The 24,149-nt window shown below is 41.9% G+C and overlaps 1 protein-coding gene across 4 annotated transcripts in view; it reads right to left on the bottom strand.

Moving 5' to 3' along the window:
* LOC126533200 (L-asparaginase) overlaps window positions 1–23,614 on the bottom strand; it is a 90,130-nt gene extending 66,516 nt beyond the window's left edge. The window contains exons 1-5 of one of the 4 annotated variants that reach the window (XM_055071655.2): window positions 22,454–23,614; window positions 21,850–21,967; window positions 13,930–14,041; window positions 11,411–11,536; window positions 4,889–4,972 (exon numbers count right to left, since the gene is read on the bottom strand). In XM_055071655.2, coding sequence (XP_054927630.2) covers window positions 4,889–4,972; window positions 11,411–11,536; window positions 13,930–14,041; window positions 21,850–21,967; window positions 22,454–22,766 — 753 coding nt within the window. In that variant the 5' untranslated portion in view covers window positions 22,767–23,614. The remainder of the gene's footprint in view (window positions 1–4,888; window positions 4,973–11,410; window positions 11,537–13,929; window positions 14,042–21,849; window positions 21,968–22,453) is intronic. The other 3 variants (XM_055071653.2, XM_055071654.2, XM_072289416.1) reach the window with 3 other exon arrangements.
* Between the last annotated feature and the right edge of the window lie 535 nt (window positions 23,615–24,149).

The following is a 24,149-nucleotide window of genomic DNA, read 5'->3' as shown; positions in this document are numbered from 1 at the left end:
GTGCTCTAAAGAGAATTTCTGGTGCCGAAACGTGTCAAAATGCGCAAAAGAAATGTCCCTCCGATTATAAGTGCCATGTTTTATGCAAGGAGCTACGTTAACAAATCAGAAAGACAACTTTTGGGAAGCCAGCCTAGAAATTTGGGGAAGCCAACCTTGCTAACTGGTATGAGGCCCGAACTTTATCACAAGTGAGATTCTCTCGCAACAGCTGGTAAGTCAACCTCAACTGCCCTGACATACTCTCAGCCCGCGCACAACACCTCAGTGTTGCGTTTCACTGTTTTAAAGAGTTGTTTTGCTTGGATGAGCGACACCTGCATTTCGGCGTCAGCCAACACTTTGCTTTTAGAGTGCAAGCTCCTTAAAAAAAGCGGCGGCATGCTTCCTTTCCCGTTCATTTCTCAATGCATAGATCCTTTGTCTTCTTGTTCTCCTTCAGCAGCGCGTTCGCCACACGGACTATTAAGCATCCTCTTGGACAGTTGTACAGTCAGCGTATGATTTTTCAGACTCCTTAGGGGCCGCGAAAACGTCCGAAAAAATGAATGCATGTCTTTTACAGCCCTTAAGAGCTCAAATTGCCACAGGCACGCCCGAAAAAGCTCTGAAGGCCTGCCAGTACACTTGTTAGGCATATCGGTGCTCGTACTGTGACAGGAGATGGCGGGTGCATGTGTGTACAGTTAGGGAATGCATACCGTGTCCCGTGACAGTTGCTTCTTCCGACACTTGTAACATTACTGTAATGAGGCGAAGCTGACTTTCAGGAACCGGCATTATGCAATGCACCGTGCTTTCCGAATTTCGAAGGCAATCGCAATGACCACAAAGGTGGTGTCGGTGCCATGGCTGACAGCGGCAAATTCTTTCAATGAAAAACACGGCACAGAACAGCAAGAGCTTAATACCGAACCTCGAAGCAGCTAAGCCTAGCATTGCCGTGGTGGTGGCTACGGCTGCCAGCAAGTCTGCGTGCGAGTGTGCCGATTCGAGGAGGCGAGGTTATCAAAATGACAGCGGTTGTGGCTTTTATGAATGCCGTTTTGGACCTGCGGTCATGGCAGAAAGTCCAGAAAATCTGACGGTCGAAGGGTTCTTGCCTCCGAAATTTCAGACGTCCTTAGAAATTGACCTCATGGGGTACGTAGTGGGGCCGCGAAGCCGTCCGAATTATCTGGCGTCTGGAAAGTAGCTCGTTGACTGTACTCTGGCAACTCCTCCAGCTGACGACGCGGCGTCAAAGACCATTTGTTACAATTCCTCTCTGTTACTCAAGCCAGCATTACTGCGACTTTCGTTCCCTTTCAATAAAGTTACACCTAATTTTCCCTGAGTTTTTCCAGACTACTCAATATCCCTGAGAATTCCCGGTTTTGCCAGTTAATAGACACCCTGGTTATTCGGAGTGCTTCGTTTGGCGTGCCTTACGTGTACTTTTGTGGTCTACAGTGATAAATGGTTCCGTCGGTCTCCGGGTGAAAGTGTCCGACTTTGGAGCAGAAAGTTCTGCTGATAAAAGAACTGGAAAAAGGCAGCCAGCAGAAAACTGACATCGCGAAGGAATTCGGCATACCGCCGTCTACATTATCAACTGTATTGAAAAACGAGGAAGCTGTGCTGGATGGCTTTGAAGAGAGCTTCTCAGCATAGAGAAAGAGGAATCGCGATTCCGAATACTCCGAAGTGGAATGCGCTCTTGTACAGTGGCTGAAGAACAGGAGTGCGAATCTCCCCATACATGTGCTTGCACTTCCTACAAAAGCCGAAGATCTCGTCCTCAATATGGGCCATAAAGATTTCAAGTGCAACAATGGCTGGCTTGAGCAGTTCAAGAAAAGACACGGCATGACCTCAAAGTCGATCGTTGGCGAAAGTGCATCGGTGAACTGTGACACCGTAGACGTACGGCGCCAACATCGGCTCCAAGCTCTACTTGAAAAGTATGAAGACAAAGACATCTACAACCTAGATGAGGCTGCATTATTCTAGAAGGTGCTACCGAATCGCACGTTCCCTACCGCTGACGAATCCTCATCCGGAGGAAAACAGAGCAAAGAGCATGTCGCGGTGCTGTTTGGCGCCAATGCAAAAGGCGATGACAAGCTTCCCTTGCTGATACTGGGGAAGGCGAAGAAGCCGCGGTGCTTCCGAAATGCAACTATTCCCAAGGAATGCATCTACAGAAGTAACAAGTGAGCATGGATGACTGCTGTTACTTTTGAAGACTATGTGCACCTTCTGGATAAACGGTTCGATGCAAAGAATCAGCAAGTGGTATTCGTAATTGACAATTGCCTGTGCCACGGGGAGATCGACAACCTCAAGGCGATCGCAGTGTAATTTTTGCCTGCAAACACAACCACAGTACTGCAACCGATGGATCAGGGCATCATTGAGACCACCCGGAAGTTGCACTACAAAGCTCTTTTGCAGCACATGCTCACCGCATATGACGCCAGCAAAAGGTACAACATTGATTTGCTTCGTGCGATGCATATGCTGAACTTTTCGTGGAAAGAACTCGCGCCTTCGAAGGCCGCCAACTGCTTTGAGCATGGCGGCTTTTCCCACACCGCCGTCAGCGACCTTGACAATGACCAGCCTGGCGATGACCAAACTCGCAGCAACCTGTACAAGGCTTTTCATAACATTGCTGGCCAAGAGGTAGAAGGTGACTTCGAGACATTCGCGTTGGCTGACACTGTCGCTCCCGTGGTCACCCCAGCAACGGATGCGGAGATACTAATTGGCACTGTTGATGGCCCCGACGAGGATGAAGAGCCGGCAGACGAAGAGCCACGTGAAGTACCAACTATAGTGCAGATGCGGGAGTACCTACGTCTGCTGCGAAATAAGGCTGAATGCATGAGCTGTGACCACAGCCTCGTGCAATGCTTGGTAGTTTCTGAAGGTGCTCTACAAATCTGCATATCATACTTGGAGTCCTCAGCCAATAATTAAACAGCTGGGTAATCAAACTTAATTAGTGAGTTATGTATTGGTAAACCAAAAAATTGTCTGAGTTACTATAGGCTATTGCGAATAGTATGCGTTCAGTTCAATTTGCTTCCGACGCGCCTTTCATTTTTAAATTCTTGGCTCAAGTTATGTGGGACACCCTGTATAATGTGCAATGTAATGATATAAACTTGCTATAACGTTGTGAGTATGTATACTCAAATGTCAAGATCGTTTTATATTAATGGCAAGAACAGATGTTCATTAGCTGGAAAGTATTAGAAAATTATTTTGTATTCAGTTCAATTCGCTTCTGGCACTATTTGATTCGTATTCGATTTAGTCTAAAAGATTACTATTAGCACACCCCTAATAAAGGATGATTCATTCTGACCACCTGGGGTTGTTTAGCGTGCACCTAAATGTAACTACACAAGGGTTTTTGCATTCCACTTACATCAGCAGGAGGCCATCAAGAACCGAACCCATGATCTTGTGGTCAGCCACAGAGCACTAGTCACTGAGCAGTGGCTGGGGACCAGTTAAACGTCAAGAGTCCCTCCCGTATGCAAGCCCAACCAAGAGCTGCCATAACCTTTCACTTATTGCTCATTTGCAAGTTACCCCGTGTGAACAGACTTCCAGACAACACTACCTATACATATTATCTAGCAAAGTGAATATTTTTTTAGCCACACTTCTCCTTCAGTTACTTTATTTTCATTTTTCACATTTAGAGGGGGAAGAAACATTCTGCATTTGATCTTATACTTGAAACCCATCCAACAAAAATATTCTAATTTCATAAGAAAATTTTGCCGTTCAACCACACATACAGAAAATTAATGAACTGCTCGAATCCATTTATTTCAAGCACTGTGGTGGTATGGAGGCTAAATGTGAATGGTGACAAATGCACGAGATACATGAATGTCAAGAGAGGAATTACCAAGTTTGCTCTTGAAGACGATGCAAATTTAGCCAGCCGGAAAAAGAAAAGTAAAAGCACGAAGTGACAGAATTGAAAACAATTCAACTCTTCGAGATGAAGAAGCAGGGCCAGCGATCTCGTCAACTATGTAGGTTATTCCAGAAAATACATTTGAATTTCTTTAGATATAGAGAACATGCAATAATTAGGCAATTTCCTTGGGATTGCTTTTACCAACTGAGGTGTGCATTTTAAGATGACTTGAGGTAGTAATTTTACAAGCAATTCTAAACTTACACAGCCAGACAATTGATCCTATTGCATAAGGAGAGGTTATCACTGGTTCCAGACATGAAAGCTGATGCCGCTGAATTCTGCACTGTGATGACGTCCAGGCAATTTCACCCGGAAAACCCACAGTGCCAGTGCAACTGCCACACCCTTGGCCGTGAGTGATGTGGCTGTCTGCGCGCTTCACTGTCAAGCAAGCGTGAAGCGAGCAAGACATTGGCTTGATAAGCATGGAAAAACAGTTTGTACAGTTTCTTCAACAAAAAGCTGCATTTTAGTTTTATCAAAATTTAGGACAGGAGCTACGAAGGAGAGAAAATTGACAGGCACACAAATTGTAACTTTGCATGCTAACTTGTGCACATTCAAGGTGCATGTTCTACATGATCATTCATTCCTTCTTTAGCATCTTCCACTATATCTTGACCACTCAGATACACAATCAATCAATGATTTAATGATTCAACAGTTGCCAAGCTCGCAAGAAATATACTAGCCACAATTTCTAGAGGCAACGCTACAGATTTACTGGTTTCTTATATCCGGGGAAATAAGGTCTAGAATAGTATACATTGATGGCAACGAAACAAAGACACCATGAGGCAATAAGAAAAGGTGTTTTGGAATAGAAGTTAGCCGTGTTAACGACCATGCTTCAAAGAGTTAAGGCAGCAGAGAACATGAAGCAAAAGGAAGAACCCTCACCTCAGGAATGACATAGTTTCCGGCTATGATGAGTGAGTTGAGCAAGTTCTCCCGTCCATCACTCCTCGGCTCAAAGATGGGAATCTGGCGAAATCCAGGAGGAGCCCAATCTAAGCACACTGCTCAAACAATTTATGCTTGGATGGAAGCCACATGGTATCACCGCCCTATTGGTCTGCTCTGTTAAATAGCCACAAGTCCTCCCAGAACAGTTTGACCTACCTTACCAAATTTGCAAGGTATTTTTTGAAAGTACAAGGGAAACGCACTCTGTGCCAGGAGTACCGATACACACATATTTTCAAAATCGTAGAAACTCTTCCACACGCTGCTCGTACATGCAGCTACTATTGCACTTTGCGAGGCGGTGGCCGTTTGAGAGCGTTCTGGCCGTGCAAGAAGGTGGCAAAAAACAGCTTTACAGCTGAATTGTGAGAACAACCAGGTATGGAAGCCATAATTCTGCTTCCTTATCATGAATTGAGCCTGCTTATGCTAGCAGTAAACAATAACACTTAGTGGCTACATTTACATGAACTTGTTGAATATACCGCTCGAACCATGTTGTGATTAAAAAATGTAATGCATCAAAAGTTTTTCCAATGACAAGTTCGTTCTCGATTATTTTGAACTAGCACTGGAGGACTTCTCTGGCGATGATATTAACTATCTCTGTTTGAAGTCTAAATCCATTTGCCACTTTTGCATTCATAATTTCATGCCAACAAGACAAAAACAGTTCATCAAGAAAACCTTGGATCAATCGGGACATAATTCACCTTAATCAGAAAGTAAAAAGACACTGAAAACATAAAAAATTTGATGCAACTTTGCAAGAGCTACAACAAACACTCACTGAAAAAATTAGAGTGCGAAGGCAGTTTTAATGTTCCCATACACACAGTTTCTTAAGAATGACCCTGAAAATTTTGGCACCACTTGAACACAAATAATTGCCAAACAATTGAACACTTGAAATTTGATGAACAAATAATTCATAAAGCAACAACATACTTTCGAGTTTAATCACCATTTTTACTTGAGCTTCATTGAATCAAATCAGCGCTCTCCAAATGTTGCCAACAATGCAGAAAATGTTGGTACTAGTTTTTTAATGCAGAAGGGCGCATTTTCTGTGCTTTTAAATCTGGCATGAAAAAAATGCAAATGATCCTGACAATATTCCAATGTTTTGCTTCGTCGATATGCCAAGTGGCCGTCCCGTTTTCTCGTAATTTTTGCACATCCATTTCTTGTGGCACTGTTCCATCAAAATGGCATGTCACATGTACTAGATTGTCGTGACTTGCGCGTACGCTGTGCAAGCTTCTGTGGCATGTCGTTTCAATGGAAGAATTTATTGAAAAACAACATTCTGTCCTCATTTCAACACGGCTTTCACAAGGAATTGTCCACAACTACTCAGCGTCTCTGTACCGTTCATGCCTTTGCCTCAGTTCTTGATAAAGCCGGCCAGATTGATGATATATTCCTTGATTTTAGTAAACCCTTTAACAGGGTCCCTCATTCTGATTTAATAACAAAACCCAACCTGGCAAAATGGATATCTTAAGCATGTGCACGCAAGTCGTCGATGTCGTCGAGGGCCCAGGGTGCGCATCCCCGTGGACTCAGAGGAGTGCTGCGAGAGAGCGTGCTCAGACCTTTAGTTTTTCTGGTGTATGTTAATGACTTGAATGCACACACCAACGACAGTGTTGGTATGTTTGCGAATTACTGCTTACTCTACAGAGTGATTAACAATGCTGATGACCAAATAACTATCAATAAAAATTTCAGTGCAATTTCTGACTGCTGCAATACATGGTAAATGAAACTTAATGAGGAAAGAACTGAGTTTATGCACATAGCAACAGCAATACACCATTAAGAAATGCACAATTACCAAAACAGTCATTTTAAAATATTTTTTTTTTACCCACAGTGGTTGCTCAGTGGCTATGGTGTTGGGCTGCTGAGCACGAGGTCGCGGGATCGAATCCCAGCCATGGCGGCTGCATTTCGATGGGGGCGAAATGCGAAAACACCCGTGTACTTAGATTTAGGTGCACGTTAAAGAACCCCAGGTGGTCAAAATTTCTGGAGTCCTCCACTACGGCGTGCTTCATATACGGAAAGTGGTTTTGGCACGTAAAACCCCATAATAATAAAAAAAATATTTTGGTGTCACACACAACTGGTACAGCTGGTAACAACACATCAACAATGTCTGTGGGTCTGCTCGACGTAAACTAGGCCTGTTAAGGCACTAGCTTAAACACTTGTCTTCATCTGTGAAACTATTAGCATTTAAAATGTTGGTAAGGTCGAGACTGGAATATGCCTGTATCATCCGGGACCCATTCACAAAAAAGGGCATTGACAAAACTGGAGCACATCAACAGACGTCACAATTCCCTATCTCACTTGATGAATCAAAATAATAATGCCACCCTTGAAGCTTGAAGAAAGCAAGCGCGCCTAAAATTTATTTTCCGCCTATGGAAACGTTACTCAGTTTAATCCTTTGCCCTATCTCCAGTCGCTATCAGTTAGACCAACTAGGCATCATCACCCCGACAAGATTACTGAATGGAACGCCCTGCTTGTCAATGCTTATCATTTCTGATAATGTACTATTTTCAATGGACTAAGCAAATACAATGGACTTGTAGCAAATATCTATTTTTGTGCATGTGGGCCTGTGTGTAAAACAATGAATAGGGCTCATGCTCTCACTGTGTTAAATTGGGTATGGCTTGATTAGTTCATAGGTTCCTTATACTATTCATATTTTCTTCTTTCTGCGAAAAAGTTATCTTTGCTTATATTGCAATGTTCAGTCTCCTGCATTGCACACTGTACTTCTTTACTGTACTGCACACTGTATATTTCTTTTTCTTTGAAAGTCATATATTGCATATCACAACTGTATAAACAATAATCCACTCTTTCCTGTGCCACGCATTGGCCTGTAGTATTTTGTAAATAAAAACTTAAGAAGTTTAAAAACATTGCAGCGCCGTCACAGCACTCTGAAATGACCACTTAAATATGCCATTAGAGGGTATTTTGATCTGATGCTAGAGTTGCCTCGAAAGACCAAATCTAGCATCAATATTATCGCAACATCTTGAAACAGCAAAATTCACTGACGTTGTGTAGCTACAAGGCTAGGCATGACAGTGTTGCTTGTGAAAAAATAATCAAGGGCACTGCGCATTAACCCCAACCTTTCTTGGCAGCTTCACCTTAATTATGTTCTGTTAATAATACTAACCACACACTTGCATACCTAAGGCATTACTTTTCAATAGCCCTTTTCTTTTTTTCTTTAGCTCTCCCTTTATAAAACTTTTGTTCATTCCAAACCAGAATATGCATCTGCTGTGTGAGATCAATTCATTTGAAGTCTCATTAGTCACACTGAAGCTGCCCGGAATTGTGGTGCACATTTCAGCTTCTCCAACTAGTGCTGCTGTCTTTCCAGCGTCTCGTCAATGAAAGCAGCGTTATGCCTCCCATTGCTTTCTTCACGTCTCGCTTTATTTCGTAACATTTATTACCACAATACTCACCTTAAGGAACAGTTACTTTCCCATCCTTCATTCATATCATCTCGCGCCAACTCTCGCCACAAAGTGTCTGTTCCTCACTGCCACACAAGCCAACACTTTTATCCCTCAAACACATAATGAGTGGAGCCACTTTTTCAATTCCACTGCTTCTATAACAGATCCAAGTGACCTTAAATATGCGCTAGAAGAGCGGCCTGATATTTGTAAGCGTGTAAGTGCACACCTAAGGGACAATGAAAGAAACGACACGGCACACACAGCACATGCACTACATGTGTCTCTTGCCTTTCCTTTCATGCCTTGGACGCATTTGTACGCTTGCAATGCTAAACCAACTCACCGAACTGGCTGTGTTGACTAACTAATATTTGTATTCGTGTTTGCAGTATTTGATGTCCCCACTCCCTTCTACAACCCTTTACCAGGCTCTGAAGGTATTAAAATAAATTAATTCATTCATTAATTTCTTCTGCCTGAGCTCGCGATCGCAGAAACAGAGTGCACTGTGGTGCACCGAAACTGGTTCACGGAAACCAGTGCACTGTTCAGGACATTTCTGAAACTTGGCTTCCCTGGAGGTTTAGATGGTGATCACTTAGCATGCACAAAAAGGAATGACAGGTCAGAAAGGTCAGGCCAGTACTTATTTTTAAGAGAATTATCACTCTGAAAAACACCACAAACAATAAAATTACAAACAAACCATTTTAATAGAATACATCAATAAATCAAGCAATCGATCAATAAAAATGAGCTTTACTTACACAACTGAAGAAACAGGTAAAAATTGTTTGACCAATAGCCTATGTGCCCAGTAACCTCATTCAATACAAAATATAGCATAATAAAATAGCATCAACCACACACATATTTGCTCAACGAGTTACAACATCCTTAAAAGACCAAGCATTATTTGAGTGAGAAAGAGTCAACTAATTCATTCAGGCAAAGGGATCGCATGGCAATGAACAAGTTTACAGAGGGACAAATTTCAGCTTAGAAACTTGCAAGCCATGACATCTAATTTTCAGCCTGCCATCTGTTTTCCAAGATGTATGCCGAAGGAAAACAAGTTGCAGCAGGCCAGTCCATTGTGCAACAGTGAATGCCACAAAAACAGATAGGCTGTTTTAATGGAGCGGGGGGGGGGGGGGGGGGGGGGGCTTCGTATGTCACAACATCCAAGTCCTTGCTCCACAGACTACTTTTAATCAAGCTCACCAGAGAGAAAAAATTTAAATTGTGGAATGTCAGACTATGCTCAGGTGCTTTGAAATGACAAACAAGGTTAAAGAATGTGTTTCAGCTACAGCTGCGCCACAACTAGCACAGCCATCTCACACTCAGCTGTCAGTTTTATCAAAAATATGCAGAGATCATGAACTGCTTCAAATAGCTATCATGTCATTGTGACCTTTTTTCTGTCTCAAATTATTCTGCAACTGCATATGAAACTAACACACAGTCCTTGTTGCAAGTTACTCTGAAGCTGCATGCCAAACAGCACTGGAAAGCTTAGCCTAAAAGTAAAGTTGGAAAGAGCCAAAAAAACGCAGCTAATGAATCGGACAATGGCAACAGATAGTTGCTCCAACAAAACACACATGGTGAGATTTGTTCAGAATACATGAAAAACTTGCACAGAAATAGATTGGCATGCAATTCTTATCAACTGTGCTTGCACACGAGCCCAGTTGCCACTATTCTCAACAATTTTGGCTGCCATGAGCCCCTCACATGTGGCCATGATGAAAGCATAGGTAACAAAGATAAGCACAGACTGCAAGTGTGCTACGAGAAGCCTTGGCACAGGTTTGAAACATGCATGATCATTGGAGAGCTTGGCAAGAGATAACCACAATTACATCAACTTTTAAGCACAAGGAACCTTTTCTGTCAGTGGAACATAATTATGTAGAGCGCCATGTCTGTGCCATTAAAGTACAACAGGTTCTGTCAGTCAGAGAGAGAAAAGCTCAACGACAGGAAGAACATGCCTCTGGCCTGCTACTCTACAGCTAAGGTGAACGGTTTGGGAAATACGGGGAAAGGAAGAGGGAAAAATGAAGTGACAATTCAATACAACAGCGAGTGCCACTGATCAGTCCAAATTTCAATACTAACAATATTAAAGGCCAACTACAGCAAGATTTTGTATCACATAAAAAATATTTGCAGTATAATTAGCTTAAAAAATATTTGCAAGGAAGGCTCAATACAAAATTTTGTATGCAAAATGTGAATGGGTGCATCAGAAACTGCTCGCAAAATCTATATTTTGTAAGAAGTCCCACCATTACTACAAAGGCAGTGTTGGACGGTATTAACACATGTAAAAAGAAGTTTAATTTATAAGAGTGTTCTTTATTTGTACTGTCACTGTGTTTATGTGATATTATTGCAGTGTGCATTGCTACTTGATTGTTTCTTTTTAATGGCACTATGTTGTTTGATGCTGTTTTGGGAATTATTGTTCTGAGAGTTTCTTTGTAATGTTATGCTATCATTTTGACTTGTATGTGATAATGTAGCTGAATGCTATATGTACCGCCTGTCCAAGAGCCAAGGAATAGTGCCAATTATAACAATGTCACCTTCTATCATGTCAAAAAAAAAAGGACAGTTTCGCCAAATATGATGCAAATTCCAACTCAGCCTTATCCAAACTACTATGCCTGCTTGCTGCTTCAGACACATAGTATATATGCCATATGCAGTTGCACTTGAATGTAATGACATTGAAGAGAGCTCATGCTTCTTCTTTTTACTTTGGAGGCTCGCCACAGCCTGCAGCACCACAACATTTGGTACCCATCATGAAGAGGGCACATTCCACACGTCGCCGCTTGTTCATTAAAAAAATGCTCAGACCCCTTGGTGGGCTCTGAATTGCTCCAAGTTCCAGTGAGTCACACTGCATCTATCAGGTGCGACAGTTGCATACCTGTGAACCCGTGATGATGACAGACTTGCCCAGGTTCTCAAGCATGAAGGACAGGGCCGAGGCTGTGTAAGCCATCGTGTCGGTTCCGTGCAGCACAACGAAGCCATCAAATTTCTCGTAATATGCCTGCAGAAACACAAGCAAGTGGAACGCTTGACAAGAAATATGGCAAGCTGAACTTACCCCTTGTTTTGCTGTACTATGCTTCTAATTCTTTGACGCACACTTTGGCCTTTACCGGTGTATTCCCCCAGTTAAGCATGCTTAAACGTTCCATGGAGTAGAATCCATTTACTGCTTATCAACCTGAATGAAATTGGTTCTCGTGGGTCATTTTGGATTGACTACCTCCATGGCTGACAGGTGGTGCCGCTCCCTGGTGTGAAACATACTCAGCCCTTTTCAGGCAATGGATATCTGATGTGCTTTTTCGTATTCAGCATTTTCGGTTAAACCCCTTTTCTCTCAACCTCCACCAAGAAAAAAAAATCAAAACCAAGTTTTCTTTTTCCGGATTACGCTTTTAACCAAAAATTGTCAGTAAACTCAAATTTACAGAGAGCTAAGACGGCAATCAGAGGGTTGCACAGCTGCTGCCTTGATGCAAGGAGGTTGGTGAGGATAAGGTCAGCCTGCCTCCCAAGCAATGAAATAGTTCACTGAGGCATGGCTGAGTAACACAGAAGAAATTAGGGCTCAGTTATCTTTGATCCATTTTATGTTCAAAGCTTTGTTCCTTTTCTGCAATTGTACATAAAACCCTGTTGTACCTACCTAGCAATTTTCTTACCATATTATTTCTTGTAGCTCTGTAAAAGCATTATGTTATGAACGAAATTTTGTTTTATTAGTGTCTGAATCTACAATGCACTCCCTTTCCATTTCTGCATAGTCACATCACTGTATGGCGATGTGCCCATCTTAGACTCCTTCTCTAAAATTTTCTTATTCTTCCTGTAGGATACAATTGAAGTGTTGAACACCAAGATCTGCAATCATATAACATGTTTCAATGTGAACAACATTACTGAATCAGATAATCACTAGAAAAATTGTCATGCTCTATGCAAGAAGTTGTCCACTGAAAAAAGCTAGTGAAACTTCATCTGAAAAAAATTATTTCCTGAAAATTTTAAGTAAGAAATGCACCTTGAGGTGGTAGTAAAAACTGAAAGAAGTACGTCAAATTTTGGAAAATAAAGACTGAAAATGCTGAACCACATTCATAAAATAGTCTACCTGCCAGGTTTACTGAAAGCTCTGGAAGGTATTTTACTAATCTTAGACAATGTATATCCAGTTGTATTCCCTCATAATGTGTCACCAGGCTTACCAAAAGCTCCTGATTATTTCCCAGAAGTGTTTATTTACCTAAACCTGCTATTTATGAGCCACATCAACTGAGCATTTATCATGGGTTCATATATTCGCAACTGTTTGGTGAATGTGTACCTTCATCAGTACATAAAACACACGAACACCACCACCATCAAGTTTTCTGATAAGGGTGCTTTACTGCATTGCTTGTAGCCACTGCAGTAAAGGACATACCACAAAGGCAAAAAAAGGTACCGGTCCTTCACAATGGCTAGGATGGAGTGGTGCTTCAACAGTTCAACTGTGAGTAGTACATTTTCAACAAGGCCGCGGTTACAGGCCCAGTGACAGCACTAGAACAGCTACGCAGGCTGAAATTACACATGGAATCTACAAGGCAATATTCATGGAAAAGTATGCTTCAGCCAAATTCTCACCTAAGTTGGAATGTAGCAGAAATATTGAACAATTGAAACAAGTTTTTTTTGTCCACCCATCAATTTATTTCCGCAATAAATCAATACAAAAATGGCCATTACAATAAGCACAAACAGTCAAGAATGCCGAGACGGATTCTTTCACTTTTGTACGATGAAATGTACGGCATGATGCCTTACTGGTATGATCACCATCCCATCAATGCACTTGAGAAGTATACCTCGTGAAATTGATGTCTTGTGAACACTGATGGGATCCATGCCACTGTTTTAATCACAACTAGTTTCGTGCGCTTAGCCAATGGTATCGCATAAGGTCATCGATTGAAAATACTGCCCCCACAATTCAATCACATTAGCTTTTAATAAACAAGAAATTAAATGCAGACAAGCAGCGGTGGACTTAGGCAGGCTGGCAATCACACCGCCTGAGCAACAGAGTGCTTTTAAATGCCTCTAATAAGAATAAACTCCTCCTCCTGCTCACCTTTTAAAAGCAAACACATGTCCCTAGGTCCAAACAAGTAGAATATAATGGTGCCTTGGATTCACAAGCATTTTGGCACCTTTCATTAGTCTAAGGAAATTACTACACCTGCGATAGAATCTGTCATATGTAGACATACAGGCAGTGGGCCATTGCCACCGCGACATCAGCCGCAGAGCAAAGCATGTGCTCTAGTGGTGTGAGACAGCGTCCAGTTGATGATGGCAACAATAGCTAGCCATACCCTTTTAAAAATAAAGAATGCAAAAAAAGCTCACCCGAATATCGAGAGCAATACGGACCCAGTCGTCCATAGTGGCATTGGATGAGTCGAGCAGTGGGTCATATTCGTAAATGGTGTACACTACGCGATTGGGATCCCCCGTACAACTGTAAAAGCAAAACAGGCACAAGTGTTCCGTGTAAACAGAATGGCAACTCAGTAAACGCAAGGAGAAAACTGTAGATTCTCAAGCCCTTGCAAAAACCCTACGAGTTTAAAAAACAGAATTTTCCACCAACTATTTCAGCCTCCTGGCCCATTTTTTTAATTTATTTATTTATAAATACTGCGATCTTAAACAAGATCTTAGCAGCATGGTACACGAGTAGGTTTACAAAACAAAAAAAAAATACAAAAATGGGGAACTGCACTAAAAAAATTCTTTGCACAAGCGCTTCACACAAGTGAAAAAACAATCGCTTCAACATTATTTCAGCAATTTTTCCAATCATACAGTCAAACAGTGCTATCACTAACAATCTCAGTAAGTGCAAAAAATGTTTTTTATTAAAGATATGTCTAGAAAAGTGATACTGAGTCCTGTGTTACAATTTTATCAGCCAGCTTATTCCAATCTACTATAGTTCTAGGAAAAAAGGAATACTTGAAGCAGTTGACACGTGTTGTAAATGGAGTTACAGCTAGTGAGTGTCGTTGTGTGGTAGCGTAACCTGTTGTAAAGGTGATAATGTGAGATGTGTCAATGTTGTAGTGACCATTTATTAGTTGGAAAAAGAATTTTAAGCAACATACACAATTTCTATAACTTATAGAAAGCAAGCCGCTCTAAGATAAAAGGTTAGTAACAGAACTACGCCCATATGTATTGTAGATGAATCGAACTGCTTTTTTCTGTAAGCTTTCTAGCTTTCCTATATCGCTTTTAGTGAACAGGTCCCATATAACTACAGAATATTCTAAAACGGGGCGGACAAGTGTTTTGTATGCAAATAGACGTACTGCTGGTGTGGAGGACTTTAATATGAGTCTTAGAAAAAACAACTTGCGGCGACAGTTTGCTATTATTACTGTGTCAAGGTGCTTTGACCAGGAAAGATCCTTTGTTATGTACAAGCCCAGGTACTTATATTGCGTTACCTCTGACAAAAAAAGTGATTTCTGTGCCATAGCGATATAGCAGTGGCTTCTTTTTTAAAGTTATCAGCATATATACCGTCTTTTTGAAATTAATGCACATTTGCCATTGTTTACACCACTCAACTACCTTATTAACGTTCCTGTCTAACCTGAGTTGGTCTTCTTCCATTGTTATTTCCATTCCCATGACAAAGCTGGAGCAATTACCAGATAGTTCACACTGCTGCTTCACAGTACAGGCATTTCAATGCAAACTCAACAAATTTGAGCCTTGCCTGAACACATTTCTGCTCAATGGGTTCAAACTACGAAGAAATAAATGTGCTCCACGAAATTCAACACAAGGATGTAGTAGCACACAAGGACGTTGTCTGTGTCCCTTACTATGTCCTTGTGTTGAATTTTGCACAATACATTTCCTCACAGCTCTGCTCCTACTAATTCTTCTGTTTCAAGCTATATGGTTAGAATGAAACGATATGTTTGCTCCTGTAACATGTCTACTAGGAAAAAACACTATTAGTCATGGTACACACAGGGTGTCTGACAGCAAGCCACAGAAAATCTGGCTCAAGTGATAGATTTTGCCATGGAGATACATGCAGACGGTGACACACATACCCTAAAAAAAGTTTGTGCCCTTTGGAGCTTAACAATATTCGTCGTCTATCTTGCATGCACGAACAGCATGCGTGTCATTGGCATGACATAGCACTCAATCTTGACAGAAATCTAACGAGTGAAAAGTTTTCAAAAAAGTAAACGCATACAGTACATGAATACTTTGTTTAGCGCAAAACAACAGACACAAGAAAGACAACAGGACAAGGCGCTAATTTCAACTTTCGCACAGTTGAGAGTAGCGCCTTGTCCTGTCGTCTTTTTTGTGTCTGTTGTTTTGCGCTAAACAAAGTATTCATGGATTCGCACCAACTAGCCTGCCAATGCATTGAGCATACAATACAGATGACGTTTATTGTTTAGAACAAGATATAAGAAGGGTGCAAACTCCTCTTTTTTTAGGAATGCACGTCTATAACAACAGAAGTGAGCTTCCATTCATACAAATCTTGCTTGCACATATAGAACCTGCAATGCAATCGTCAAACTGCTAAGTAATTATGACTGGCAACATGCAGACAAGCTTTATGAGAAGATGAAAAGATCCTGACAGAGTTCTTTTTTTGGTAATGCCAGCAGCTAGATACAGAATGTAGAACTTACAAACAGGTGAAGAAACACAGGTACTATCTCATCAAACAGACCCTTTTCTCCATGCTACAGACATTCCTGGCATTCTGGCCCAGAGAAAGTATCTTGAACTAAGAAACTCTGTTTCTTGTCGCTTTCTCCAAGTTGAGCACAGCAGTATTGAGATAGGCTAGCAAGGACGTGTCAGCCTTACCTCTAAACATGTGTGCTATAAAATAGAAAACAAAAACTACAGACTACAGCAGTACAGATCAGCTGTGCTCCATCTCTGCACTTATCAATAGCCGCACAGCACAGATGTGTTTCAAAACTACCAGCCACACTGCAATTAGCCCAAGCACGAAGCAACCATAAAGAAACTTTCCCTTGCGATGGCTGGACTTCCTTATCATTTGCTGAAGATATGCACCGCCCCGTGTCCTGGCACTTCCTGCTTGGCTTAATGGAAAAACAGCTTCAGGCCTGCTTGCTCACACGACTTGGTTTCCAGGGCAGAAGACCTTATCACGTGATGGGCGAGCTCCTGCAGAGTTCTGGTATGAGTGCCCCGAAGTCGTATAATGATGTGCCAGTTTGTTCGCACCCACTTGCATATCTTGTTTTTCCTCACTGCCCTCGTAACGACATATCTAATCGAGATAAGGTCGACGGAAAACTCTGCACACAAAACTTAGAGCACCATGTGCGAGTCCTTTTTCTTAGGAAAGACCTCCTTATCAAGTGTATAGGAACTCTTGCTTAATGGGATACATCATAATACCTAGCCCTTATTATTGCCACACGGGCATCAGCAGATGTAGCTCTGTGTCACTGTTATGACGTCATGGTAATGTTGAACAGATGACATTTCAAGACCAGCCTTAAATATCGAAATGAAATACAGCTTATATACTCAAACTTCATGTCTCCTAAGTGCCATCCTTTTATACGAAAGAAACATGTGCTAGAGTTCCTATAACTAAGAAAATACGTATCAGTTTTTGTTTTGGTGTGCTTAAGCAGTAGCTCAGGGTTAACTTCCCTATGAAAAGCAGTCAGACATTGGTATAATGAGCATTTATACATAATTTTATTGGATATTACGAAGTAATAACACGTATATGCTTACAACACGTCGGATAAAAGAAACACATTTTCATTTCGGATACGACTTTGTTACAATGAGGTTCAATTGTACATGTAAAAAGCATAAAAAACACTAATTCGGTAAACTGTTTCCGTTGTCTAAAGTGAACAAAGGTGATGTGCTAATTTAGTGCTGGCGTCAAATTGTCATGCAAGAGTCCTGGCTACTACCAAACGGCTGGTATAGTTCAAAGTGGTGCATAATACATTAACCAAGCTTGTACACTTTAGATGTCTAATTAGGCTCAGTTTACAGAAATTTTATACGATTAACTTATGTGTTAACACATAGATTAATTAATAAATAACTGGACATCTAAAATTATTAAATAATTGGACAGTTAAAGTGTATTTACACTTTATCTGTCCAATTATGTACAGTTTACAGCAATTTGATATGTTTATATTTAATCAATGTGTTACAAGGCTTACTACAGATGCTTCAATTTCTTAAAATATGGTGATTTGTAAAAAGAAATGAGTGGCTTTATAAAAATCTGTCCCAGCAGTCAGTAAATTTTACCATCTTCTGTTAAATGCAATAAGCCTTATCAAAATTATTTCTGTTGATGCCAAACAAGATAATTTCCTGCATTCTCGTGTACTTAGGAGCTCTGAATATAAAGCTTTGTTATAAAGCCCTCAGTAATTATTTACCCATACAAGGGACAAGATTTGCCTACAGGCAAAAAAATAAAGGCTTTTTATTTTTTGCCGTGTTTCGTTGAGCACGAAGTTTCTGGCTAAATGCCTTTGGCCAACAAATTGCATGATAAGCATCATTTGTTGTATCAGAGCAGGAGAAAGAAGAAGCACGGTTCTTCTGGAAACGCAACCAGAGGAGAAAGACTGCAGTAGTCTAACACAGCTGGTGCAGCCCATGTTCCCTGTTCATCTGACGAGAACTCTCTGTACATGTTTCACAAGACACCATAGCTTGCTTGGGAGGAAGCTTGCTTTGAGTGGTCTGCCTGGTGTTGCATACAATCAACAAAAAGAGAGAAAGAAAGAAAATGCCTATTGCTGAGAAAGTTCCTCAAAATAGGTTTTCCTTTTTTTATTCTCAGTGTATTTTGCACATTTCCGTGAAAAATAAACATTTCATTCAGGTATTTTGATATCTCATCCTAAAGTGTCATTTTTCTTTTGTTTCATTGTATGTTGAGATTCTTTATTTATTTCACTTTTTTCTTCGTACCCTCCAACCGACCACTGTTTTGGGAACAGAAGCTTGGCTTGACCCGACTATCGCAAGCACTGAAGTATTTCCGGACACGTACGAGTGTTTTTGTCGAGACCGCTGTGCACGTGGCGGAGGGGTGTTTATTCTTGTCCACAATGGCATCCCGAGCGTGCAAATGGAATTTCTGGATTGATTTTTTGTAAAGTAAGGCTGCCGAATGAGAAGGCAATTGTTCTTGGGTCATTTTATAGGACTCCTGGTGCTTCTGTAGAACCACTAGTTCATTTAGCCAATTTTCTTGAAACTATTAACAATGAATGCCTTGTTCTAGGGGGGGGGGGGGGGACTTTAACCTTCCGGATATTGACTGGTCAGCTGGGGAACCAAGGGGTACTGCTCGAGGGAGCCTATACTCAATTTTCTTTGATATTTTAGATCAGAACTCGTTCTATCAGTATGTGCACGAGCCATCGCGCACTGACGGAACGGGTCACATACTCGACCTTTTGCTCTGTAATGTACCTGATGTTGTATACAATGTACAGGTGTTGCCAGGTTTGAGCGATCACAACGTTGTTCTAGCTGATTTATCAGTTCTGTATGTGAAGGTTGCAAAAACACCTAGTCGAAAAATTTATGCCTACAGCAAGGCCAACTATGAGGCGATTAGCGCTGCTTTCGAGTCGTTCTTTCCAACTTTTGATGCACTTGCAGATAAGCTAGATATGAACTGTGGAATACTTTCAAATTAAAATTGTTTGAACTATGTGAAGCTTTTGTCCCATCACGAGTTATATCAAGTAAGCGAGCTCGAGACAAACCCTGGTTTAACACCGAGTTACGTGCCCTTGTTCGACAACAGCGACGAAATTATCAAAGAAACAAGGCATCTAATTCGCCAGAGCATTTGGCCTTGCTGAAAGCAATAAAAAGTGAATTTAGACAAAAGTCTGACATCGCTAAGGACTTGTATTTTTTTAATCTAGGAGAAAGATTTGTCAGGGATTGCCAGCGTGTCAGTGACTTGTCAGCGTGGATTGCCGAATATTTGTCATTGAGGAAACAGGCTGTGGTTCTGAACGGGATATCTTCGCACTATGCATCAGTTACGTCGGGAGTTCTCCAAGGCTCAGTGTTGGGGACACTATTGTTTTTATAGTACATTAATGATATTTCAACTGGTATACAGTCTTCATTCAGGATGTTTGCCGATGATTGTGTTGTTTATAGAGTCGTAGATGCCATTTCAGATTCACAAATCCTGCAAGTTGACCTAAATACTATAGCAGACTGGTGTGTGCATTGAGATATGTCATCAAATATAAATAAGACTGCTCACATCACCTTCACAAGGAAACGAGCTAATCATCTTTATAGGTATAGAATTCATGATTCAACTCTAAACATAAGCAAGGAATTAAAATATCTAGGTGTGTTTTTTACTTCTGATTTACGATGGAACAAGCATGTTAACTATATTGGAAATAAGGCAGCATCAGTTTTGGGATTCTTGCAGTGCAATTTTAATCATTTACTGAGTAACTTAAAGACGCAGTTGTATTTCAGTCATGTACGTTCAATACTTGAATATGGATGTGTTTGTTGGGACCCACACACATCTGAGCTTATAAATAAATTCGAAAAAATCCAGAACGGGGCAGTTAGATTTGTTCTTGGTAAGTATAGCCGGCAGCTTAGCATGACAGAAAGCAAACTTAAACTTAAATGGCAAGAGCTGAAGTATCATAGAAGGCATATCAGATTAAAATTTTTTCCATTATATTTATTATTTTAAAACAGGTATAAACCGCGAACAATATATCCAGGCACCACACTACATATCTAAGCGACTTGACCACTGTTTGAAGGCCAGGGAATTTTCTTGTAGGGGTGACGTCTTCCGTTATTCCTTTTATGTTAGAACTGTTCGAGATTGGAACAGTTTGCCATCGAGCATTGTATACATCACAGAAAATCATACTTTTTTCCACGCATTGAAATAATTTGTTCATGTATTCATTCAAGTCTGTAACCTCCCTGCTGTAATGCCCTACGGGGCGATGCAGGTAACCAATAAATAAACAAATAAAATGAAGGCATTTGATTACTGATTGGTAAGGTTTTGTTTGAATATGTGTAGCTTGAAAAACCTTGGCTTGGTAGATAGCACACAAATTCCTGTGTTTGTGCTCAACACACTTGAGGACTGTTTTCCTACTGTACCAGTTCTTGTAACAAGAAATTTAATGAAGATAATTTTTAAGAGTATAATACTATTTTGATAGAGGGGAGAAACCTCAATGGTGCAGCTGACTGCACAAATGTTTTGAAAGCCGTCGCACGACTTCTTTCGACAGTGCCCTTCCTTATATCATTTGATACAAGGACTCTCTTCAAACCCTTGTAGGTGTTGCATAATGAATTGGCTGTCCCAATAAGTGCAACACTCTCCCACCTGTTCATCTTTCTCCACTTTGTCCCAGCTACACTCTAACATCAGCCTTGTGGGAGAGTATTGCAATTGCTATGGAGCAGCTGCAATTACTGTCCAAGAACAGAAACACTCATTAACTGCACATAAAAGCCTTGGGAGTAACCTCTAACATTCAAGGTAAACCTACTGATCTCTTCCACATCTAAGTTTGATAAACTATGAGCCATATACATTCATTTATACAAGCATCACATATGCATAACATACAATATGATTATCCCCTATGTCAACTCCATAGGCACAGTTAAATACAGTATTAACCCAGACATTTTAGTAAAAAGCAATGTTTTTTTTTCATCCCCTTTCATGTTGCTTTAGCTTATCATTCCTACACCTCAATTAAAACTACAAAGAAATTACCTTACGCTTTCCCTGGCATCATTATCTGTTGGCTTCATGCGGCTGTGCTTAACAAAAAGTCGGGCCCCTCAGTTTCTTCTCTTCTCATTCATGGCTTCTCTTTCTTTCTTTCTTTCTTTAATGTCTTTTTCTAGAGATAGTTTTATTTGCTACAAGTAGTTCAGTTAGATTTTCTGCTTTCGAAATGGAAAGGTCCTCCCAATGCAAGTCGATATCACAGGAACACTTTCTTTTCTATATACATATAGTTTGCTGTGCTGCGCTTTTCAAATGAAATACAGCATTCATTGTTCTGTCTTGGTTCTGTAAAGGGCTATAGCAGACACATCTGCGACCTAAACATTCGTCCCAGTACTGTTTTAGGTGCCAGTAAATTGAGTTATTTTTCTTTCTAACCGCGAAGCTATCGCACATACAAGCGACTGTTCAAGTCGTCAACTTACGGAAGCACCAACGGTGGTTTATTCGGGTGCGTAAAGTGCGTGCTCGAATACTCCGCGTCGTGCAACTGAGGAAAGGTGCGCAGCCGATTCTCCAATACTTGAGGCATCGGCCGCAGCACTGCAGGAACAGATAGAGAAGTAAGCGTAAAAAAAGAAATGAGCGCTGACGCCAATGATTAGCGTGTAGATATGCGATAGCTGCAGCAGATACACGCAAGTTTATCTATCCTAGAGTGCCCTCGGAGGCGCACGCATAGCTTGCGCACGTTCTATAAAAAAGCGGCGCGCGTATGCTAATGACATTGCAAAGCAGTTACAGCTGTGCAAATTAAGCTGCACGGAAACTGGAAAGAAAAAGGAAGCATGAAGTATAAACCCTCAAAATCAACTGGATTGCACGATGGGTGCCCGCGCGGCACCCATCGCGGCAGCCTACAGTGAATGACTGGAATTCGGGGCTTTAATGATATCACTTTATATCACCGACAGCCTCTCCGGTCGAGAGTTTACATTGCAAACAAATTCATATTTCCTTTTTTCGCCTGTTCCGCGTTCGCGAGCTAGTCGGCATGCGTATTGATCGTCTCTGCACATCGCCACTTACCGCCTCCTTCGCAGTCCCGAACCATTCCGATGGTACCGCCGCTGTAGAGCACCAGAACTTTGGACTCATTGCAGTGCGTCGGCGGCTCCTGGCTAACAAGGCAGTCGCTCGTCTTGCGCAGCACTTTGGGCGCGTACGACGTGTCCAGCAGGAGGTTCCGAGACGAGTGCGCCGAGCGATTTTGCCGCGGCGGGCTAGCCTCGCCGCCGCTGTAGCCGTTCTTGCGAGGTTCGTGCGGCGGGCTTGACGATGGAGATCGGGAGCCTCGAGAGTCGACGTCGACAGAGCGCAGTTCTGGCTCCAGATCCGACATCTTCCCGTACGACGTTGCCGCCGAAGCTCAAGTACAGTTCGATATCGAGCGGCGGCGGCGACGGGCGCGCTCTCACCAAGCGATCCACTTTCGCTTTCGCGTCGGCACTCAGCGCGCGAGGACGTATACTGGAGGTGAACGAACCCGTGCCACCCCGCGCAGCGTAGAGAGCGGCTGAGAGCCCGTTCCAACCAAGCTCGCGGACCACGCTACGACCTTGTCATAGAATAATGAACAAACTTCCTCTGCGGATCCGCAGGCCCGTAATTGCGCACCAGCGGCCCATGCTTTCCCAACGAAGCACGCGAAGCTATGGCTAGATGGATGGATGTTATGAGCGTCCCCTTTAGAACGGGGTGGTGGGTGGCGCCACCATGCTCTTGCTACTATGCTGTCTAATGTATCCTACCTAGGTTAACTAATGAAAAAAAAAAAAAAAACAGTATGAACTACCACGTCTACATTTTCTGATCCCCTATTGCGAACTGTGCTTTTATACGTCTCCGTCTTTTGTCGTTTCCCTACTTTTCTTCCACCAATCCTCCAATCGCCTCTTATGTCTATTGAGGACCTGCTTGCTTTACCACTGCTCCCGCTGAACCCAAGGGCTTCAAGGAGGCCAGTGGTGCCTAAATCGACCGCTGGGTAGACGTCTTCACATTCTAATAAAATATGCTCCGTCGTTTCCCTAGCTTTACCGCAGCAAGCACATGCTTCTTCTTCCTTCTTATATCTCGCTTTATAGGTGCGTGTTCTATTAAAGGCATCCCGATCTCGCTTAGAAAAGTAATGAGCTTCCCTTTGAGTTATCATAAATGGTTTCTTTCCTGATTTCGTTTTTTCCTCTTAAGTAGTTACTCATTGCAGGTTTCTTTTCCAAATTGCCGCCACCCATGAGATTATTTCAGCCTCTCTGACTTTCCACTTGACGTTCTTTGTTGCTTTGTTTCTGTGTTGCCCACCCCACAGGCCGCATAATTGCTGGTAAGCTTCCTAGTTCTTTTCTTCCACTGTGAATCAATGTTTTGCCTGTACAGATACCTGAACACTCTCCCAGCTCATTTACTTTCTTCCATATTCCTCAGCCGTTCTTCATACTCAATTTTACTGCGAGCTTCCCTCACTTCAAAACTAGTCCAGCCGTCCAGCCCATATCCCCCTGCGCAGCTTCATTTGTAGTCTTCTCGTGAGCGCCCAATGCGAGGCGACCCACTGATCTTTGGTTCCCGTCGAGTCCTGATTGTACCCCTGATTTAAAGCAAACAACCGCATTTCCAAAAGTAAGTCCTGGAACCATTACCCCTTTCCACATACCTCGGAGGACCTCGTACCTATTGTATCCCCATAGCGCTCTGTGCTTCATTATGGCTGCATTTCTCTTCC

Source organism: Dermacentor andersoni, chromosome 7 (assembly GCF_023375885.2).
Source record: "Dermacentor andersoni chromosome 7, qqDerAnde1_hic_scaffold, whole genome shotgun sequence".
In the NCBI taxonomy this organism is placed as follows: Eukaryota; Metazoa; Arthropoda; class Arachnida; order Ixodida; family Ixodidae; genus Dermacentor; species Dermacentor andersoni.
The sequence above is the reverse complement of the archived record's forward strand: the minus strand, read 5'-3'. Positions and strand labels throughout refer to the sequence as shown.